At 39.6% G+C, this 19,664-nt stretch overlaps 1 protein-coding gene across 3 annotated transcripts in view; it reads left to right on the plus strand.

Moving 5' to 3' along the window:
- LOC131228214 (flowering time control protein FY) overlaps window positions 1-19,664 on the plus strand; it is a 55,445-nt gene that overhangs the window by 12,310 nt on the left and 23,471 nt on the right. For all 3 annotated transcript variants that reach the window (XM_058224137.1, XM_058224167.1, XM_058224170.1), the window contains 11 exons: window positions 1,330-1,421; window positions 6,324-6,392; window positions 9,895-9,999; window positions 16,774-16,869; window positions 16,959-17,041; window positions 17,148-17,219; window positions 17,314-17,411; window positions 18,566-18,625; window positions 18,730-18,790; window positions 18,881-18,968; window positions 19,529-19,592. In XM_058224137.1, the coding sequence (XP_058080120.1) occupies window positions 1,330-1,421; window positions 6,324-6,392; window positions 9,895-9,999; window positions 16,774-16,869; window positions 16,959-17,041; window positions 17,148-17,219; window positions 17,314-17,411; window positions 18,566-18,625; window positions 18,730-18,790; window positions 18,881-18,968; window positions 19,529-19,592 (888 nt within the window). The remainder of the gene's footprint in view (window positions 1-1,329; window positions 1,422-6,323; window positions 6,393-9,894; window positions 10,000-16,773; window positions 16,870-16,958; window positions 17,042-17,147; window positions 17,220-17,313; window positions 17,412-18,565; window positions 18,626-18,729; window positions 18,791-18,880; window positions 18,969-19,528; window positions 19,593-19,664) is intronic.

Here is a 19,664-nt window from a genome sequence, read left to right on the forward strand (position 1 = left end):
ATCGTTCCTAGAAATGTGGCAATAGTTATGTCGACATTTGATGCCTCCACATGCCATAATGTTTTTTAGCACTGCTTTATCAAGTAAAATGGTTTGCTTGTAATAATGTGATTGTCTAAAGAGTTAATTATGTTGGAATCTATATTTGAGAGGTGCGGTGGATCAATGTTCAGAGTATTGGTATTGTTAATGTATTGATGACCAAGGATACAGAAACATGTATCTATATCGTTGATATTATCGTCGATATTTGGATAAATATCGCTACTGAGGAAAACATTGGGAAATTTTCAGTAAAACTTCAGGAGATGTTAAAAGATATATGTTTACACATGTAGGAATCAAAATATTGTAAAAAACAATTATACGTAATAAGTTTCCATTTTATAGGGGCCTAACCATGCGTTGTAAAAAAAAATAAATATATAAAATAAATGTACGAAATTTGTAGCCAATCAATAAATCTGCCAACACTCATTAAGATATAAAATCTCCACATTAATTAACAATGAAAAAGACATTTTCCAATATAAAAATGGAAAAATTAGGATTTCACCAAAATTTCCAATTTTTTCACTTAAACGTTGATTTGTTCACCATAAATCTATGTCAATGCTTGGGAATCATGCATAGACATGGATTTCCATTGCAATCCATGCTAACATTTGACAAAAAGAAGAAGAAGAAGTTCATAGGGATTGTTCGTCACCTTTTGAGTTCCTGCCCGTGTTTGATTTGAGTTGAGATTTCTCCCAATTCCAAACTTCAATTCAATGAAAAACTAAAAGTGATTGAAATCACATAAGGAATTAAAAAAAGAAGAAGATATTTTAGGTTATTTATTTATTTTTTCTAATTTTTGTCAAATTTTGCCCACTCACGGATGTTTCCTTGGTTTCGGGATAGTATTGCTAGTATTAGGGATACCATCGATGGTATCATCGGCACCAGGGAGCTTTTATAAGGGATTCCTCTCAAAATATCGTTGGTATCGATAATATTGTAGAATATCGCTGACATAATTAAAAAAAAATCTAGTAGTTTTTGTATTGTTGACCTGGTGATGATGATAATATCGGCAATGTTTGAAACATTGTGGTGGATTATCAAATTTTCTAATGGAATTCTTGGACTTCGATTTGGTGTATGTCCTTTTGGCATTAAGATTCCATGTACCTTGGTATATGTTGGAAACTGATATATGGTCAAGAGGAAATTTTGGACTACGCAAATAGCTTGGTAAATAAGGGTTTCGCCTGTGATGCTAATTTTGTATTAATTATTGTCGAATATGTTTTCTTTTATTCATATAAGTAAAATTTGTTGCAGCACATGGGGACAATTTTGCTGCTAAAAGAGTCAGAAAGCTTGTTCATCGGCGAGCTGTTGATTATACTAGCACTGTGGTTCGATATATGCAGGTGAAAATTTATTATCAACACTATTTTCTTCATTTATTCGTCAACACATTTTAATGCATTGAGAGTTCCAGAAAGTTGTAGAATGAAGTTGACTTGTGTAGTCTTTGGAATTTGTAAATTCCTATCATATAATGCTTGGATGAATCGATGCATCTCTGATATGAAACTTCTGGTCACGATTTACAGATGTATTTCTGTTATCTTCTTCATTAAGGAGAAAAGACAATCCTTAGCTTTTTTATGGAAATTTAGGATCCATGTGATATAATTCCTTATCATGCAGCTGCTATTTTCAAAGTTGATGATGAATTGTAGTTGGTATTCGATTGAGTCAATCAAGGATTGGATTTGTGCTAAAAAAACTTTTAAAAAATCTAAAAAATGGGGAAAAAAAGAAAGACAGTAGTTCAATATTAACCTATCGTGTGTCCAGATAGATAAAATAGACGCTACTACGCACAGATTAGTCTGAATGCCGAAATTATGCAATGTTAGGAGCCTAAGTCCGCAAGTTGTGCGATGCTGAAGTTTGGTGCTCTCTAAGATTGGGTTCCTGCAATGAAGAATGGGTTTTGGTGCCGGAGAGGATCCAAGGGAAGAAGAAACATTGGGAGGAAATCTCGCGAAGTTATAGAGTTGCTCACGATGTTCGTGGAAAGCTTTCTAGAGGAATGGTTAGAGACGAATATCTAGAGATCTTTTGGAAGATTTGGGAAGGTCATGGAGGTGGTCATCCCTTGAATGAAAGGCACGACGGTATTTGGGAATTCACTTTTGTGAGGATGAAAAGGCTTAATAAGTAAAAAAATGCTGAGAACATATGAATGGCAAATGACTTTCCAGTAAAAGACTGCAGAAAGCCAAGTATCGCCGGAGGTGAAGAACTTTTTGCAATTGAGTCAAAGTGAGAATCAAAAGAATGGGTCTTAGGAGAAGGAAATTGAAGATGAAGAGGGCGTTTCAGGTGCAAATACGAGAGCTAGGGAGAACCGAGTGCTGCAAGTCTTTTTTTGGGATGTGGTTATGGAGAAGAAACGATTTTCTTAGTAGAAGAGAAGAACAATCATAATAATGGAGAACCGAGTCCAGGGTTCCAAGTCCTTTTGGGATGTGGTTATGGAGAAAGAATCGATTTTCTTAGTAGAAGAGAAGAACAATCATAATAACGACCATAGTGCATACATGGAAATTGGCCGTTGTGCCTAGAAGGAAGAGTCGATGAAAGGAAGTAGATTTCTATCCACCTGGATGTTGCCAACATCTCCTAGGAGGCTTTGGAATGGGTTGGGGGGCCTGTTTGGATCGTTGACTACCACGGTAATGTAGTAGGAAGCTCACATCATTACACTCTACCATTGATTGGATAGATTGATGCAGGACATGAAATTCAAATATGATGTGCAAGAATTCAGGCTTAAGATCACATTAGTTCAAAAACAACTACACAAATTCCATATCCCACATGAAAGTCCAAACATTCAATTAAGGGGAATCTATGCGGGTCCAGGCCTACACAGGCTAGGGCTGAAACAATAAAAATTATAAGCCAAACGATACTCAAAGGGAAATAGAATTTAGCCACACATGCATAGTAATCAGCCCCTGGAACAGATCCCGCGTGCGGGTAGCGGGGCAGGGTACCGATGCACGTGTGCAGTAGGGGGCCGCACGTGTGGAGGAGGCCCGAATCCCAAAAGGGACTTCTTGGCCTTGGTTGGCCGGGGGGTCTCCAAACCCTCCAAATTTGATGGCGATCCGACGTACGGTTGAGGCACGGTTTTCCGTCGAAGTTTCAGCCCTTTTGCAGGGCCAAATTCTGGAAACTGGCTGTAGAAAGAAAAACAGTTGCAAAGCAAGTGGATTTGAGGCAAAGATGATCGAAGAATGGATGAAATAAGATGGAGGGGCGGATTAGGATAAACGTGGCTTTGCACCACGGTAGTTAGCCCTTCGAAAAGGGAGGGCTTCGCACCTACTTTAATTTAGCCCTTCGAAAAGGGAGGGCTTCGCACCCACTTGAATTTTTCCACAACTCAGAAACTCAGAGTAGAAAAAAATTTGCAGGAATTTTTATTAAACTTGAATCAATCAAAAGAACTACAAGGGGTGCTTATTTATAGGGAAACCCTATACCCCAAAACTTGCGCCATGTGCGACCTACTACTTGGCGATGAAGTAAACTAAAATAAAAACCGATCAAAGAAATCTAAAGCGTTCATGATGTTCTAAATAACATAAATAGGCAAAACCTAAAATATGAAATCAATCCAACTAGTGGGCCATATCATGAGATCCCATGATAGGCTTTTTTGACTATCGGGCCCACTCTTTTGAATCAAAACTTCATCTTCTAAGTAGGAGGCCTTCCCTGGACGTCGTCATCGAGCCAGATCGACGGTGGGGCCCTCCTTCGTACGTACGTGCGTAGGGGGCGGCATGCGTGCGCGTGTGCGCGTGATGTCCCCAGCATAGATCTAGCTGTCAAATCTGGGTATCCTTCAGATTTACTGCAAAGACGTGGATTGGTGGAGGTGTGTTGACGTGGCATAGTTCCGCGGGTCCCTGTATGTGTTATATCCACACCATCCATCCATCTTGCGAGATCTTTTTATGGAATAAGGAAAAAAATGAGGCAGATTCAAAGCGGAAATGGACTACACCACCACATAAAGTAGTGGGGGATTGAATGCCCACCATTGAAAACTTCTTGGGGTCCACGGAAGTGTTGGATCAAGCTGATAGTTGTGTTTTCCCTTCATCCAGGTTTGTGTGACCTTATGAACAAGTTGGATGGCAAATAAGCATCACGGTGTGCCCTAGGAAGGTTTCAACGGTAGTCTCCCTACCGCTTTCTGTGGTGTTGTCCACTTGGGCTTTCGATCTGCCTCATTTTTGGGGTCATTCCCTAAAATGATATTGCAAAATGGATGGATGGTGTGGACATAGCACATTGAAGAATTTACATCCACGTGTATCCAACCACGGTACTCTCTCTCTCTCTCTCTCTCTCTCTCTCTCTCTCTCTCCACGTGCATTGCACATGCCAAAGCTACTAGCATGTCAAACTTTAGCAATGTTGGTGAGTGTCAGTAGAGAAAATTGAAGTATGTATGTAGAGCTGCATCTTGGCTGGATCTAGAGGCTTAGCTTGTGAGATTGAAGGTATTCAATAATGGTGATGGTGGACGTAACGGCCACCATTGTTGCCTTCAATGGTTGTTTATGGCTTTCTTTCTTTCTTTCTTTAAAAAAAAAAAAAAAAAAAAAAAAAAACCTAGTTTGGCAACGTAGCTGACCGTTACAGGATTGTCGCGGGTTAATTTTTACGTAATGGCCATTGTGACTCAGACGCGTATCAGTTATGTTGTTACATAACCATTTTGGAATACCCTGGTGAGATTAATAAGCCAGGCCCCACGGTGTGGCTGACCCACTGGCTAAGGATCTGGCCCTAAGCCTGGTGCATGCTGTCCAAGTACCAAGCTAACAAGTTGTCATTGGAAAATAAATTGCACTGGCATTTGGGTTTTTAGGCAGACCCAGGCCCATTCTGATTAGTTCTCAGGCGCAGACCTCGCCTGCTGGCCTCTAGGCTCAACCAAATCTGGTCAAAGCGGACTGTGCCTCGATGTCTCACTCAGTCTGTACTTCTAAGCATATGAATGGTTGGTTTTGGAAAACTAATCATCTGAGTTGCCCATCTGGGCTCTTCAAAAAAAAAAAAAGTCGCCCGCCTGGATTTTATGTAGTAAACAGAATCTTAGAAACCTGAACAGAAATATCACTTCTAGTCAGTAAAAACTGAACACAATATCCTGATCAGTTGATCTCATCTTTGGAAATCTATGGAATAGCTTTATATGCTCTTTGACATTGATGTTCATATTTAGACTGATCTAACAAGGTTATCACCGAGAAAGCGGTAGGGTGGGGTGTCCACTCTCATAGGCCTACAATCCACGTTCAGGCAGCTCTCTTTTATGCCACATCATGAGCTAATTACTAGGGTTTCTACTGCTTGCATTCTCATTATTCTGTACTGAAGAACTGTTTCTTTGGAGAAAATATCCTCATTGGTGTTTACTCTTATATGCACCTTCAGCATTGAGAGTCTCTGGTTTCATAAAATTGTTCAGTTTGTGCGTGTGTATGTGTGTGTGTGTGTGTGAAAGGTAACATCAATTTGTTAAGAAACTGCCAAAGCAAAGCTAGGGTGGGAGAAATACAACCCAAACACAGAATATAGATTACAAAAGTCCACGGTTTGTAAGTGGGATGCCCATTGCCCAACCCACTATGTCTAACTTAATTCTCCTAGCCATCTCTTCAACCGAGCCGCTTCTATTACAGGAGCAACAGTTATTTCTTTTCCCCCAAATAGCTCAAAGTATGGCCATTATGATTAGCCACTACATTGCCTTTTCTTCCAACTCCTCTGCCTTGCCAAGCCAAGAGGAAGCCTTCTATAGAGTCCGACATCACACAAGCAATGTTGAAGAAGCACAATGGATGAAAAAGGTGATTAATCGACTCTGCATCTTTCATACACATTGCACAAATGTTGGGGAGCACCGTGCATCTTCTTGTTAAATGCTACTATGGGCAGCTAAATCTAATCTAGGAGTGTAAGGTGCTGCCATATTAAACAGGGAAAACTTATTTCTGGAGCTGCTGGCTTGGACTAACTGTTTTTTCTTCCCTGAAATTGTTACATTCCCCATCTGAACTTTATAGCTCTTGGCTTTGTTTATTCCCATGCATAACTACTTTGTGTGCTGAAGGAAATTGTAAAACTCCACATTTTCTTCATTTCGATAAATTGTATAGCACTAAAATTATTAATATTTAATTTTCAAATCAAAGCACAGAATTTATTCAGCAAGTGGTATGGAATTTTCGCAGATTCGCATGTGGCAGCGCGATGCAAGGGACAGGACTGTTTTGCAACCTACCCCAGCTGCAGCGATAGATGTTAGTTAACTTCTTTTATTTATTTATTTATTTGACAAATTCTGGTTCTGGGCTTGCAATATAAATATTCAAATGAGAAAACAATACTATCTGTAAGATATTGTCAACTTGGATTATTTTTTATTTTTATTTTTATTTTTTATTTTATTTTTGAGCAGGGAGAGGAAGGGATATGCTTGTGTATATACACATATGTAGCTTCAATGCACGTGAGAGAGAGAGAGAGAGAGAGGGATGCATGTGCGGGGATGATATGCGCGTGTGTGTATACACACACACATAGGTGCATGTATGCATGTGCAATGTCAATGAGAGATGCATACTTGTGCATATGTACATGTTTGTCTGCAATGTTGTAACGGACCATGTATGTTTTCAGAATATAGAAATGTCAGGGGAAACATTGGGAAATATTGTGTAATGTGAAAATGGTGGAATTTTTCAATGAAACTTCAAAGATGTGAAAAGGCAAATGATTAAACACTCATAACTTGGAACATTGCAAAAAATAACTATGCATAATAGTTTTCAATTGTTTATATAACAAAACTATGTTTTGTCGGCCACTATTTGGCAAGTATCAATAGATACATTGGACTTCTATGAAGGATGCATGCGATATATGTGGTGATAGTTGCGATATATTGATCGACATGAGCATTCTTTGTGAGGACACCAGAGTTTCGTGCACAGGTGTGACATCAGTAATATTTGCTGATATACCAACCGATATCATTGACAAATTGATTATTACTTGTACACGTGGAGAATGATCTCATAATCTTGACCTTGGGGTCCACTGATGTATACATGGCAACCCTTCCGTCCATGCGGTGCGTCCTTCTATGTTAGGCCATGGGGACAAACATAAGCCCATCTGATTGGAAACTCTGGTGGGTTACACCATGGGGAATAGTTGGGATGGTACGCTAGACTATCTATACTGTTCGAGGGGCCCACTGTGTTGTGTGTTTGCCATCCAATTCATCCATCAAATGTGCCCTCCAACAATGCTAAAAATCAGGCCATTTCAAACCCAGGTGAGCTATCAATGAATTTAGAGGCTTTAGGTTTGATTTTACAAATGTTAGCCTACCTGAGTTTCCAATTGGGCTAATCTTCGGGCTCCAGGGTACTAAGTCTAAGGCTGACAATGGGCCGGGCCTTCCCCACAAAATCAACATTTACAGGGTTGGCCCGAAGGCCAGACCCAACCAGTTCAAAAAAACTCGGGCTCTGGCCCAGCCCATTGCCAATCCTAGGGTGATTTGGAGGCGGTGCATCTGATGGACAGTAGATGTCATGCACGCATCAGGGTGGGCCCCATAGAGGTCTACACTGTCGTATGTTACGGTACATGGAGCCATGTGGGCTCCACAGTAGGTCTTCTCAAAGATTTTCGTACACTAGTTGAGAAGGGGAGAAAGAGTTTGGTGATTCTCACAAAGACTTCGTAGGAGACTTGTCATTTTGACGCTTCCCGGACGTTTCAACAACTGGACCTATGCACGACATCTGCTCGATCCATCAGTTATGCCTTATGTTCACTGTACATCCCCAAAATAAAGCTGATCCACAACTTGAGTGGGCCTCACTATGCCTAAAAGCTCTAAAATCACATGGCGCGGCTCACCTAAGTTCTGAAATGGCCTGAGTTAAGGATGCCCCTTCATCTTGGTGGGGCACATCTAAACTTTGATGCATGGGGTGGTCCGAGTGGATGGAATATACACACAATGTTGGGGCCCACAAACAATTAGGAAGCTTTTGATGTGTGGTCGTTCCCTCCCAACCATATCCTATGGTGTGAGAAACTTGAGTTTTGGATCATCCTGGTTTTGGGCTCCATGCTAAACATGGGAGGGCTCACTTGGTCATAGTAAGTGTCATGCATATATTATGCCAGGTCCCATTTTTCTCTCCATGACCTATATATAAGGGGGTATGGGACATGCAATGCACATGGAGAGTGATCGGGAAGGAAAGGGGGAGTGCTAAATAGAGAGGGTGGCAGGAGCGCAAGAGATCAGGAAGGGGAAGGTGCATGCTAAACAGACTACACACTAGGGGTGTACATCGAGTCGAACCGAGTCAAGCTGGCCTAAGCTCGACCTGGCTTGGGCACTAGTTGACCCTAGCTCGAACTCGGCTTGACTCGGTCCTGACTGGCCAGCTCGGCTTGGTTCGGTCAGCAACTCGGGCCAGTTCAAGCCGAGTTCGCCTTTGCAGCATTTTCACAAACAGATGGATTGCACCTTCAAAATGTCACTATATGTAAAACAACAGTAGTGGTTTTACAGGTATTTTATCAAACACCTTCTAAGCAACATAAAAATCAAGAAAAAAAGAGAGTATTTGTTTCATATCCTTCCTTGCCACCAGCCACACTTAGTTGAGTTATTTCATCAAACACTTGGTAAGCAACATCAATATCAAAGTAACCGAGTCACCGAACTGGTTCGATCCGAGTTCGATTCGAGTTGGGTTTGATCCGAGTCGAGTCGAGCTGGGGCCAGCTTGAACTCTTTTTCGAGCTCAAAAAATCAGCTCGACTTGGCTCGAACTCAGCTTCAAACCGAATTGAATCGAGCTTTTTCGAGTTGAGTCGAGTGAGCTAACCGAGCTAGCTCGGTCCGTGTACACCCCTACTACATGCTAACATAGGACAACTAGCCACTTGCTCTGAAAGCTTGAACTAATAGAGCGTGGCAAATCAATCCCTTTATCCATAGCCCATGCTCCACTTTACATGGGTTAGGCCCTCGGCCGAACCCCCTTGTGGGCCCTACTTCACATGGGTTCCACCTCACACGAGCCACCTGCCCCGAGTGTGTCCCCTCTCCCCCCCCCCCTCGAGCCCGGTGTGAAAATTTCCTTGCATTAATCACCCTCATGAGGAGTTTCGAACACGAGACCTCCTGCTCTGATATTACTTTGACTCAAGATAGTTAACCACTTGCTATTAAAGCTTGAACTAATAGAGCGTGGCGAATCAATCGCTTTATCTCATAGCCCAGGCCCCACTTCGCAAGGGATGGGCCCTCAGCCGAACCCCCCTCGTGGCCCCACTTTACATGGGTTCCTCTTGACACGAGTCACCCGCCTCACATGAGCCACCCACTTCACACGGGCGTCCCACCCCGAGTGTGCCCCCACTTCACGTAGGCCACCCCACTCGAGTCCGGTGTGAAAATGCTCCTATATTATACATAAAGTGAGGTTAGGATAGAGAGCCAAAGATCGGGAAGGAAAGGATGCAATGCTAAACACAAGGGTGAGCTTTGCTTATGTATATATAAGAAAAATTCATGCACTTGTTCATTCTTCTAATCGCAGCTCCCGATTTCCAGTTTGTCTCCTGGTTCATTACATGATTACTTGCCCATATTTTCTGAGCTGTTTAGAGCTGTTTACTAGAATGGTTTTTCAAGGGTTTTGTTATGAATTTATTAAATTTCTTCCTAATGTATAATCAGGTTTCTGATGTTGGTCATGGGTGCAGATGTTACCAACCAATGCATATGCAGATAATCCCTCTACAAGCTTTGCTGCAAAATTTGTCCATGCATCTACAAACAAAAATCGGTGCTCAATCAATCGTGTCTTGGTAAGTTTGATCGTGTTTATCATTTCTTTCTTGTACTGTATTGTGGATGGAAAAGGGATTCCTGGCTTGCTATTAACACAGTGATGAAGAATATAGTTCTCCATTATGGCTCTGTTTGAATCGGTGAATTCTGTTGTTTGATTGATACTGAAATGACCTGGAGATGAGAATTTCAATTTACAGTGTAGCCAGCAATATCTCTGGAAAACTATCTTGTTACTGCTAAGTTATAACATGATAACTCAATGAAAGTGAAATGAACAGGGATATATACAATCGAGATTGATCATAATGGAAAAGCCCTGATCATCAATCGTACTCTTCCATAATATGGGCCTTGCCTTCAATTAATTCTGTCCCTAAAGAATCACTTTGAACGTAAACTATCAATGGGCCAACAAAATGAATAGTCTAGGTTATAAGCTCTGATTATCAATTTAGACTTTCCATAAAGTGGGCTCGACCTTAGATTACAATGTCCCTCAACGATCACTTCAATTGGATGATCTAACCATCTTTAATTAATGGGTGAGCAAATGGATGGTCTATGTTGTTTATAATAAAAAGGTCCAATTATCTCCACCCCAAAAAAAGAAAAAAAGAAAAAAGAAAAAAAGAATAATCATCTATATTGAAACATAATGAAAAGGTCTGATCATCATTCAAACATACCAAATATGGGTCCTATTTTCCATGTTGTGGTTCATCTTCGAGTCTTCTCTGTAGCACTGTGATTTTCAGGTTTTCACACTATGCTAAAAGAGTTGTCTTTTATGGCTAGTTTCTGGAATTCACGCAACTGCCTCTGTCCAATCTCATGATCAATTGGGCTCTGGTGAGTCATAATTTCGTGGGTTGTGTTTTCAATCTTTCGCATTGTTAGATGACAAAGTGTCATTTTGGGTGGTACCATGGTTCAACATGTCACCTTGCATGCGCTGGATCGGTTTGTTATTTATCAGTCTTTTGAAAAACCATTACAATTGATATATGTACTCATATGGCTGATGCATGTCGGTGTTTTGAACATTGGATCTCCATAATGACCTTTTGAACCTTTGGTAGCAGGAAGGCTAACACAATGCAGAAATGAATCGGGTTAACTAAAATGTGGTGAAAGCATAAGTTTGATGGTGGCTGGATTGAAGATCCGTTCTGCCCAACATCAGTGGGGTTCTTAGAAATGACATTGAGGAGATCGAATTGCCTTCTTAGGGCTCAGTGATGTCATGAGTCTGAGGTTGTAAACAGGCCAGATACGAGTAAGATATTGCAATATCAGCATCTGACCCACGTAGAAGTTGGTAATCATGTCCCATGTATGAATGATGAATCTAATTTATCAGGTCAGATATTTTGGGTAATTGGGTAAATGGATATCCATTGCCAGCTCTAGTTGCACAATGTCCAAATGCATCCGTTTTATACAAGTGTGACCCAAGATTTCAAGACCCATGTTATGGTGATTTAATTACTCCAATTAGTCGGGATAGGGCTTAGATGATGATGTTGATGATATGATGGGCGTAAATCAGTATTTTAAATAGCGGTAGCGTGATGCGTAAGCTACACGATACTTCTATTTTTTAATTTAAAAATAGGACAAATATAATAAATAGTGAAAAAAAAGGAAAAAAAAAAATATAAATGCCTAAAAGATGATTCATTTCATCAATTATAACTTATATGCATGTTTTAAAAAATTATTAGTTATCATTTATCAAAAGCCAATCCACATATATAAGCCAAATCACATAATTATCACATCAACAACTTTCTAAGCAAACCACTTTAATTAATAATGTCTAATTGAAACCACAAGTCACAATTATGAAATGAAAGAAAAATCCCATAGGTTAAAAGTATCAAGTACAATACAAGTGTCACATTCCTTAACATTAGAAACAAAGAAAATGTGAAAAAAATAAAATAGTAAAAAAATACATTGTAGCTTATGCTACGGACGCTACGCGCTACGTAGCTGTAGCGTACGCTACAGGGGATTTATGCTATTTGGGATGCTATGTAGCGCTACGGCCGCGCTACGCTACATAGTGTCCGCTACCGCTACGCTACGGGTGCTATTTGAAACACTGGCGTAAATGTAGATATGGATGTAGCATGGGCCACATACTTTCTAGGTTAGATAATTCTATCCATCCATTCTATCACTATTATTATTTAGTATTTTAGTGAAAAAATATTATTAGTTGGGTAAATTACAAAAATGCCCTAAGCTAATTGGGCAAGCACATACGTATATGGATAATTGGGTAAAAAAATCCTACTTTCCAAATCCGATTTCTTTGGATTGGATATGTCTAGTAATTAGGTAAACAGAAATCCATTGCAAGACCTAATGAGTCCTAATGTGGTGGAAATGATGGCCCTTATGGAAGGACTCTGCATCTTCTCATCTTCATTTGAAGGGGATTGGACCACGAAAGGCCACTCAAGAAACAAGATTGAAATGGGCATGTTTAGCAGACAGGGACTTATTTGCTAATTTGAAAAAATGGAGTGTTTCGCCTAGAAACTGATTGTGAATCTTATCCAAAATATGTGATAGTGTCCATGGTTTGGATCCCTTGATAAATGATCAAATTCCATAATCAAGTTCCAGGAGATGAATGAAGAAAGAGAATCCTGGCTGAAATCTTCTTGAAGGGATCTGATTCTGAAGTCCCTAGCTGGCTTGGTATATGTTATGCTAGTGGTGTGATCATCTCTAAGACCTGATTGTCACCAGCAATGTTTTAAATATCGTTATCGCGTAATGTATCGCACCCTTGGGATACTGATACATATCGGTTATCGCATGGGATATATGTAATGTATCGATGTTGTTGGGAAACGTGGGAACATTGGGAAATTGGTCGAATTTTTCAATGAAACTTTAGGGATTGTTGAAAAAGACATTAATACACACTTAGAAATTAAAATATTACAGAAAAAAGTGCACATGGGAGGGGTTTCCTTTGTATGGGGTCCTAATATATGTGCTTTCCAACTGAACTGATGCAAGTATATTCAAAGTCTATTCATATAATTTATAAACGTAAGAAGACATGTATGGAAACACAAGCAATGCATTCAAAAGCAAAAGAAGAATCACTAGATCAGGTTACATACATGTTTAATTCTGTGTTTGGATACAAAGATTGCAACTAATTTGCAAGAAAGTGAGAAATTTTGATTTTTCTTAATTTTTCGCAACTTGACCCATCTCCCCTAAATCTCGAAATCGAAGTTCCAAATCCATGACTTTCATGAAAAACACGAAGAATCATATATTTGTAACCATTTGACACTGGTTTAATGTGATTTACACCAAAAGCATAAATCGAAAATCGAAAATGCTCACTGAATCGAATAGGTGGGATATATCGGTACTACCTGTACGTTTCGTATTGCACAGGTGGGATACAAGATATATCGGCTGATATTGTTGATATTTAAAACACTGGTCACCAGCATGTTATATTGGTGGTGTGATCATCTCTAGCATGCCTTAAAGCTTTTCTAGTTTCATATGTAATTCGGAGTAAATAAAAGCAAATAGGTAATAATTATTTCCAAGTGTAATTACAGCTTGCTTCCCAAGATGACAGTGACAGCTGCTCTCTTTGAAAACCTTTGGTCATGTAGTCCAAGGAGAAAAGCTTTAAATTGTGGGGCCCACCGCGATGTTTGTGTCTTATCCGCACTGTCCATCCCTTCCATAAGATCATTTTAGGGCATGTGTCGAAAAATGATGCAGACCCAAAGCTCAAATGGTCTACACCACTGGAAACAGCTACCGGAAACAGCAAGAATTGAATGCCTACCATTGAAAACTTCTAGGGGCTCCCAGAAGTTTTGGATGAAGCTGATATTTTATTTTTTAGTGGCCCTTTATCCGTGACTTTATGACCTTATGAACAGGTTGGATGACAAATAGACCTCACTGTGGGCCCTAGGGAGGAAACAACATTCAACAGCGGACGATTCTATGACCACTGTTTCCTGAGGTGTGGTCCACTTGAGCTATAGATCTGCCTCGTCACAGTCGTCCATCACAGTGGATAGTTCACATACATCACAGTGGGGCTCACAAATTTATATCAGCACCAAAAAGGTACTTTTTGGACCAATTTCAACGTAAAAATCCTTTCCAATATCTCAAACAATCATGTGGAAAAGCTAATTATTAACTATTTACTTGTATTTATATGGTAAATCAAAAATCAAACAGCCCCTAAACATTAAGGACAATAAGGAGGCTTAAGTATTATAAACCAGGCCTGGAAAAGGTTTTGGTCGGCATATGGGGATGGAGTGTCCTAGTTTATTAGGATCTTGATGCTCAGAGGCTTGGAACTTGGAAGGTGATAAAAGGGCCGAAGAGTTTGAAAAGAGCCTAAGATAGAATTGGAGATTACTCTAACATCCAGTTTTGTGAATATATTTGGTTCAGCAACAATCTCTATGCACCCTTTTCATCATAATTATAAGGGGTTTGTGTTTGGTTTTGGAAGCATGTGATGCCCAACCAGCATGACTGAGTTTGTTTGAAGGTTTATGGATAGTCTTCCATTAAGAAAAAGAGAAGATTCTGTTTCATTTGCTTATTTGCAGTGTTATGGTCTATCTAAAGCAAAGCAAACTTTCTAAAACAACGCTGGACAATAGGCGAGGTGGCAGATTTGGGAAGGAAAAGACAGCAGTCTGGTGTTTCACCCTTATGGTGACTCTTTGGGCTATATGGTTGGAAAGGAATAACTGAACTTTCCGGAATATATCAAGCTCTTCTCTCAGGGTTGTCAGGTCTATGAAATGTTTAGTTGTGGATGGGACCTCTTGTAACATTTCCTCTCTTTTCGGTTTGTAGTTGCTTTTGGTTGCATTCTTTCCTACCTTCGCAACTGCTCACTAAAAGCACTGTGACCTTTTGAAAAAAAAAAAGAGGTGAGGTGGAAGATGCGATGTTAGAATAAATTTTCCTTTGGCTCCAACACCCCACCCCCCCCATATTATAACAGGCAGTACTAGAGTTTTTAATAGGCTTGATTGGTGTTAGCGCCTCTAACGAGGTGGTGGCTAGAGCTTTGTGGATAGATTTTGAAGATGTGGTTCATTTCTTTCCTACAAAGGTGGTCTTTGGACGAGATTCTAATAATGCTTTGAAATGCGTGAATAGCAGGGGTGCAAATTGGTGTCAGGGCCTCTAATGAGGTGGTGGCTAGAGCTTTGTGGATAGATGCTGAAGAAGTGGTTCATTTCTTTCCTACAAAGGTGGTCTTTGGATGAGATTCTAGTAATGCTTTGAAATGGGTGAATAGTAGGGGTGCAACTTGCACGGTTTGGGTTCTGGGTCAACCTGTGCTTGACCCCACCTCAAGAGGATGCAACCCGACCCAGCCCGCATATCAACCTGAACCAAACCCGAATTCCCTTATACTTGACCCAACCCAACCAAATACATGGGTTATTCCCCGCATGACCTAACCCAACTCGATTTTTCTCAACCCAAACACAACCTGATTTTAAATCCAGTTGGCATTTTCCAACTTGAACCCAACCCAAGAACCTTAATAACCTGACCTGATCTTGGGTTGTGTCAATTGATTTTGGTTAACAGCATAGCACAAGGGGATACCCCTGAATGTCTGTGCATTGGGCGAGGAGATTATCAAGATTTGTTCCTCTCACGTGATCTTCTCTCTTACTTCTGGAGATGGCAAATTGAGGTGGATGCTTAAGCGAAACATAGGTTCTTTAAACCTTTGGTTTTTGGGAACTGCTTCCTTCAGTGTATTTGCCATTTTTTTAAGTGAATAAATTTCCGTTAACAAGAAAAGAATAAGCTTCAATTGGACGTGTGGTTCAAATATTATCCGATATGGCTCAGTTTAGGACCTTAGGTAGGAAGTGGGATGAGTTATCAGACCAAACGGGGAGTCAGGGACTGTAATGACTGAAATGAGCAAAACAAGGTGAATCATACCAGTTTTGGTTTCCAGGCGAGTCACACTCCAAAACCACTATTTAAAACCATGATTGGATGTTCTCTGTGAAACCTAGAAAATAATGCTGGATTAGACATTTGCAGAGGATGTAGATATACAATCTTCAGAAACTATTCCTTTCAATATTTTCTGGTTAACTAGCATTGATTTTTTTTTATTTTTGTTGAGAAATGACAAAATGTTTATTAAAACACTCGCAAAAGCGAGAAAAGAATACAACCTGATCAAATAAAGCTTAAAATAAGAGTCTAGGACTGGGATACCTTTAACCCGATCAAATAAGCTTAAAAAGAGACTAGCAGCTGGTATATCTTTAACATATACAGCCCAACTTGAAACCAGATATTTTACTTTCTTAATAACATCTTCAACACCCACTCTCTCATTTCGAGAACAACACCGATTCTTAACAGCCCAAATAGTCCAAAGAGCGGCCATGAGAGTTAGCCTCCACACAGCTTTACCCACCTTGCCAACTCCACCCCCATGCCATACTTGAAATCAGCCACTGACTTCAGCATCACCCAATCAGTGCTAAACAAACACAAAAAGAGCTCCCACACTAGCATTGAATGAAGGAAACAATTCTAGGATAATGCTAGAAGATGTTGTTGCATGCAAAAATGGTTAGATAGGCTGGACCTTTGACATGAATTTCAGCATGGGCTGCATCAAGCTTTGCTTTCTCTCATTTTTTCATCGGCTTAACAACTTTTACTGACATATTATTTTCTCTCATGTTACTAACACATATCTTTTATTACAGTGGACACCTACAGGGCGGCGTCTTATCACAGGCTCACAGAGTGGTGAATTTACTCTTTGGAATGGACAGTCTTTTAACTTTGAAATGATTCTTCAGGTACCAAATTCCCTTCATTTGCCTTCTGTGAAGCTTTTCAGTTGTGAAGTAACAATTGGCTATCTTTTTGACTTGCATTTATGCATCAGGCTCATGATCAAGCAATTAGATCCATGGTATGGAGTCACAATGAGAATTGGATGGTTACGGGAGATGATGGGGGCTCAATAAAGTACAGTAGTATTCCTTTTTTTTTTTTTTTCTTTGGCATCTCCTTTGTTTGATAATCCACATGCCTCTTGGGTAGGAAGTATTTAATATCCGGAGCTATTGTGTAGGTATTGGCAAAATAACATGAACAATGTGAAGGCAAACAAATCTGCTCATAAAGAATCAGTTCGTGATTTAAGGTATGCCGTTGCAGTTACTTTGATGATGTGGTAATATAGATGAACAAGCTTAGGGTTAGGTTAGGTTGATGAGAAGGTTATTTTTGTTTAACAGTTTCTCTAGGACGGACTTGAAGTTCTGCTCTTGCTCTGATGACACCACTGTTAAAGTCTGGGATTTTGCACGGTGCCAGGAAGAGCGGTCATTATCTGGTAATTGTGCCTTAAAATTGTTTCAAGGTTTTGGATTCAGTTAATTGCCATCACTTTTGTGGAATCAACTGACAGTTTGCCTATTTTTTAATTCTCCGGTTGATGCCACTTCCCTTCAGTTTCATACCTTTCTTTTAATTCTCGTCTGCTTCTCTGTGTGATATTCATTACCACGTATATTGTTTGTTGTAGAAGTCCATATTGCGCCTGTGGGCAAGGTGTTCCATGGCAGTGATGGTGGCTGTAACTGTTGTTACTGTTATGGTACAGGTGTCATGGCCTTTTTTTTTTTTGAAAAAACAACATGTTTTGGCCCCATAATGGGCTGTACGGGCCGTTTTCCCGTAACGCGTAAAGGTCACCGTTACTGTCATGTAACGGTCATTATGTAACTGTTTTCGAAGACCTTCCCCATGGGAGTTCTATCCTCTCATTGCCAGTACCCAGCTTGGACAAGGGAAGTTTGCATCAGGTTGGCAGCTGGCGTCAAACTTATGCCATAATTTCCAAGTCACTTCTTTAATAAAGTTTCTTGTTACCCTTCAGAAAAAAAAAACAAAGACACACACACACACACACACACACACACGCTGCAATGCATGCAACGTTCTGTGGCTGGTACATTTTTTTGTCGATCTGCAAACATTGTACATACTATTAATAACAGAAAGACAGCACAATTTCCATAAAGATATGAACGTGCAATCAGAAAATGCTCTTCCTAGAAACGAGCAATAATGCAACCTAACAACTCTCTAGGTAGGCTATGAGGATCAGAAACTTGCACTGGTTTGCTATTTGTTGCTTGCGCCTTGACATATATTTTGTGGTCAACATGATCATTTTACTTTTTATTTTACGTTGCTAAACAATTTATTTGATGAGCTATTCTTGTTAAATGTTTTCTTTCATGTCTTCTAAAAGCAATTTATTATTTTATGCACTGGGAGTATCCTTTTCCATGCCATTCATACACTAGTGAAACAATTCTGATTTATATAACAGCAATGTGATAATATCATGGCAATTATTCAAAATTGTGTGATGCACGCCTCCTTTTTTGATATTCACAATTAATTTGATGAATAGATGTACGATTTTAGCATTCATGGGGTAACCTAAGAGTCTTGTATATGTGCATTGAACTCAGACAGGCCATGGTTGGGATGTCAAGAGTGTTGATTGGCATCCAACAAAGTCTTTACTGGTTTCAGGTGTGTATTTCTATCTGTACTGTGTAATTATTGATTGCATCTTCTTCTAATGGGTACTTTGTCCATACCATACTTGGGTGTTATTTGGATGTGTTTTGCAATAGGTGGGAAAGACAACCTTGTAAAACTCTGGGATGCGAAAACAGGGAAAGAGCTTTGTTCATTGTGAGTACCTTGTCTTCGTTGCCATGTCAAATTTTTTTTTTTTCCAGTTGGTAATTGGATACTTAGGTTATTCTTGCATATCTTTTGTAGCCATGGTCACAAAAATACTGTGCTGTGTGTCAAGTGGAATCAAAATGGTAACTGGGTGCTAACTGCCTCTAAGGATCAAATCATTAAGGTTTGTGTTACTGCCACTACTAAAGCCATTATTTGTTGCTACGTTGATTAAGGTTTTTTTTTTTTTTTTTTTCCCGATCTATTCATCCTTTCCAAATAATGTTTTCTCTCATTCTTTTTTTTTTTTTTTTGTTAAGGGAACTATATTTTATAGTTCTTGTAACCAACTGTTCTGTGGATTTTTTTCTTATTTTATTGGATTTATGTTGGCATTATCCGTAAATTTTGTTAGCTAGAACTTTATTTTACCAAGGTGTTTCATTCTTATGGATATTTCTGCATCGAAGATTCTTATTACTAGGAAATTTGCACTAGTCTAAAATCGTAGTTTTAGTACTATTTATAGATTATTGGTGCTTCAAGACCTCCCATTTGAAATGCATTTTTTTTTTTTTTTTTTAGGGTCACAGGCTCTGCATCATTGTTTAAATTTGTTTGTGATGCATTGACCATTCTCTAGATTATATTTGTGTTCTCTTTCCCACATATTCAGTCCAAAGATTTTCATTTATATAAGTTTATCATGATAATTACGCGAATCTTTTGCTCATGAATTTTCAGCTCTATGACATTAGAGCCATGAAAGAGCTTGAATCATTCCGTGGACATCGCAAGGAGGTGACTGGTTAGTGAGATATCTTTCATTTTTCCTGTAATTCTTGTTCCCCATCTCATATTCTGAAAATCATTTCAGTAA

The sequence above is a fragment of the Magnolia sinica genome, chromosome 1 (assembly GCF_029962835.1).
Source record: "Magnolia sinica isolate HGM2019 chromosome 1, MsV1, whole genome shotgun sequence".
NCBI classification, from domain to species: Eukaryota; Viridiplantae; Streptophyta; class Magnoliopsida; order Magnoliales; family Magnoliaceae; genus Magnolia; species Magnolia sinica.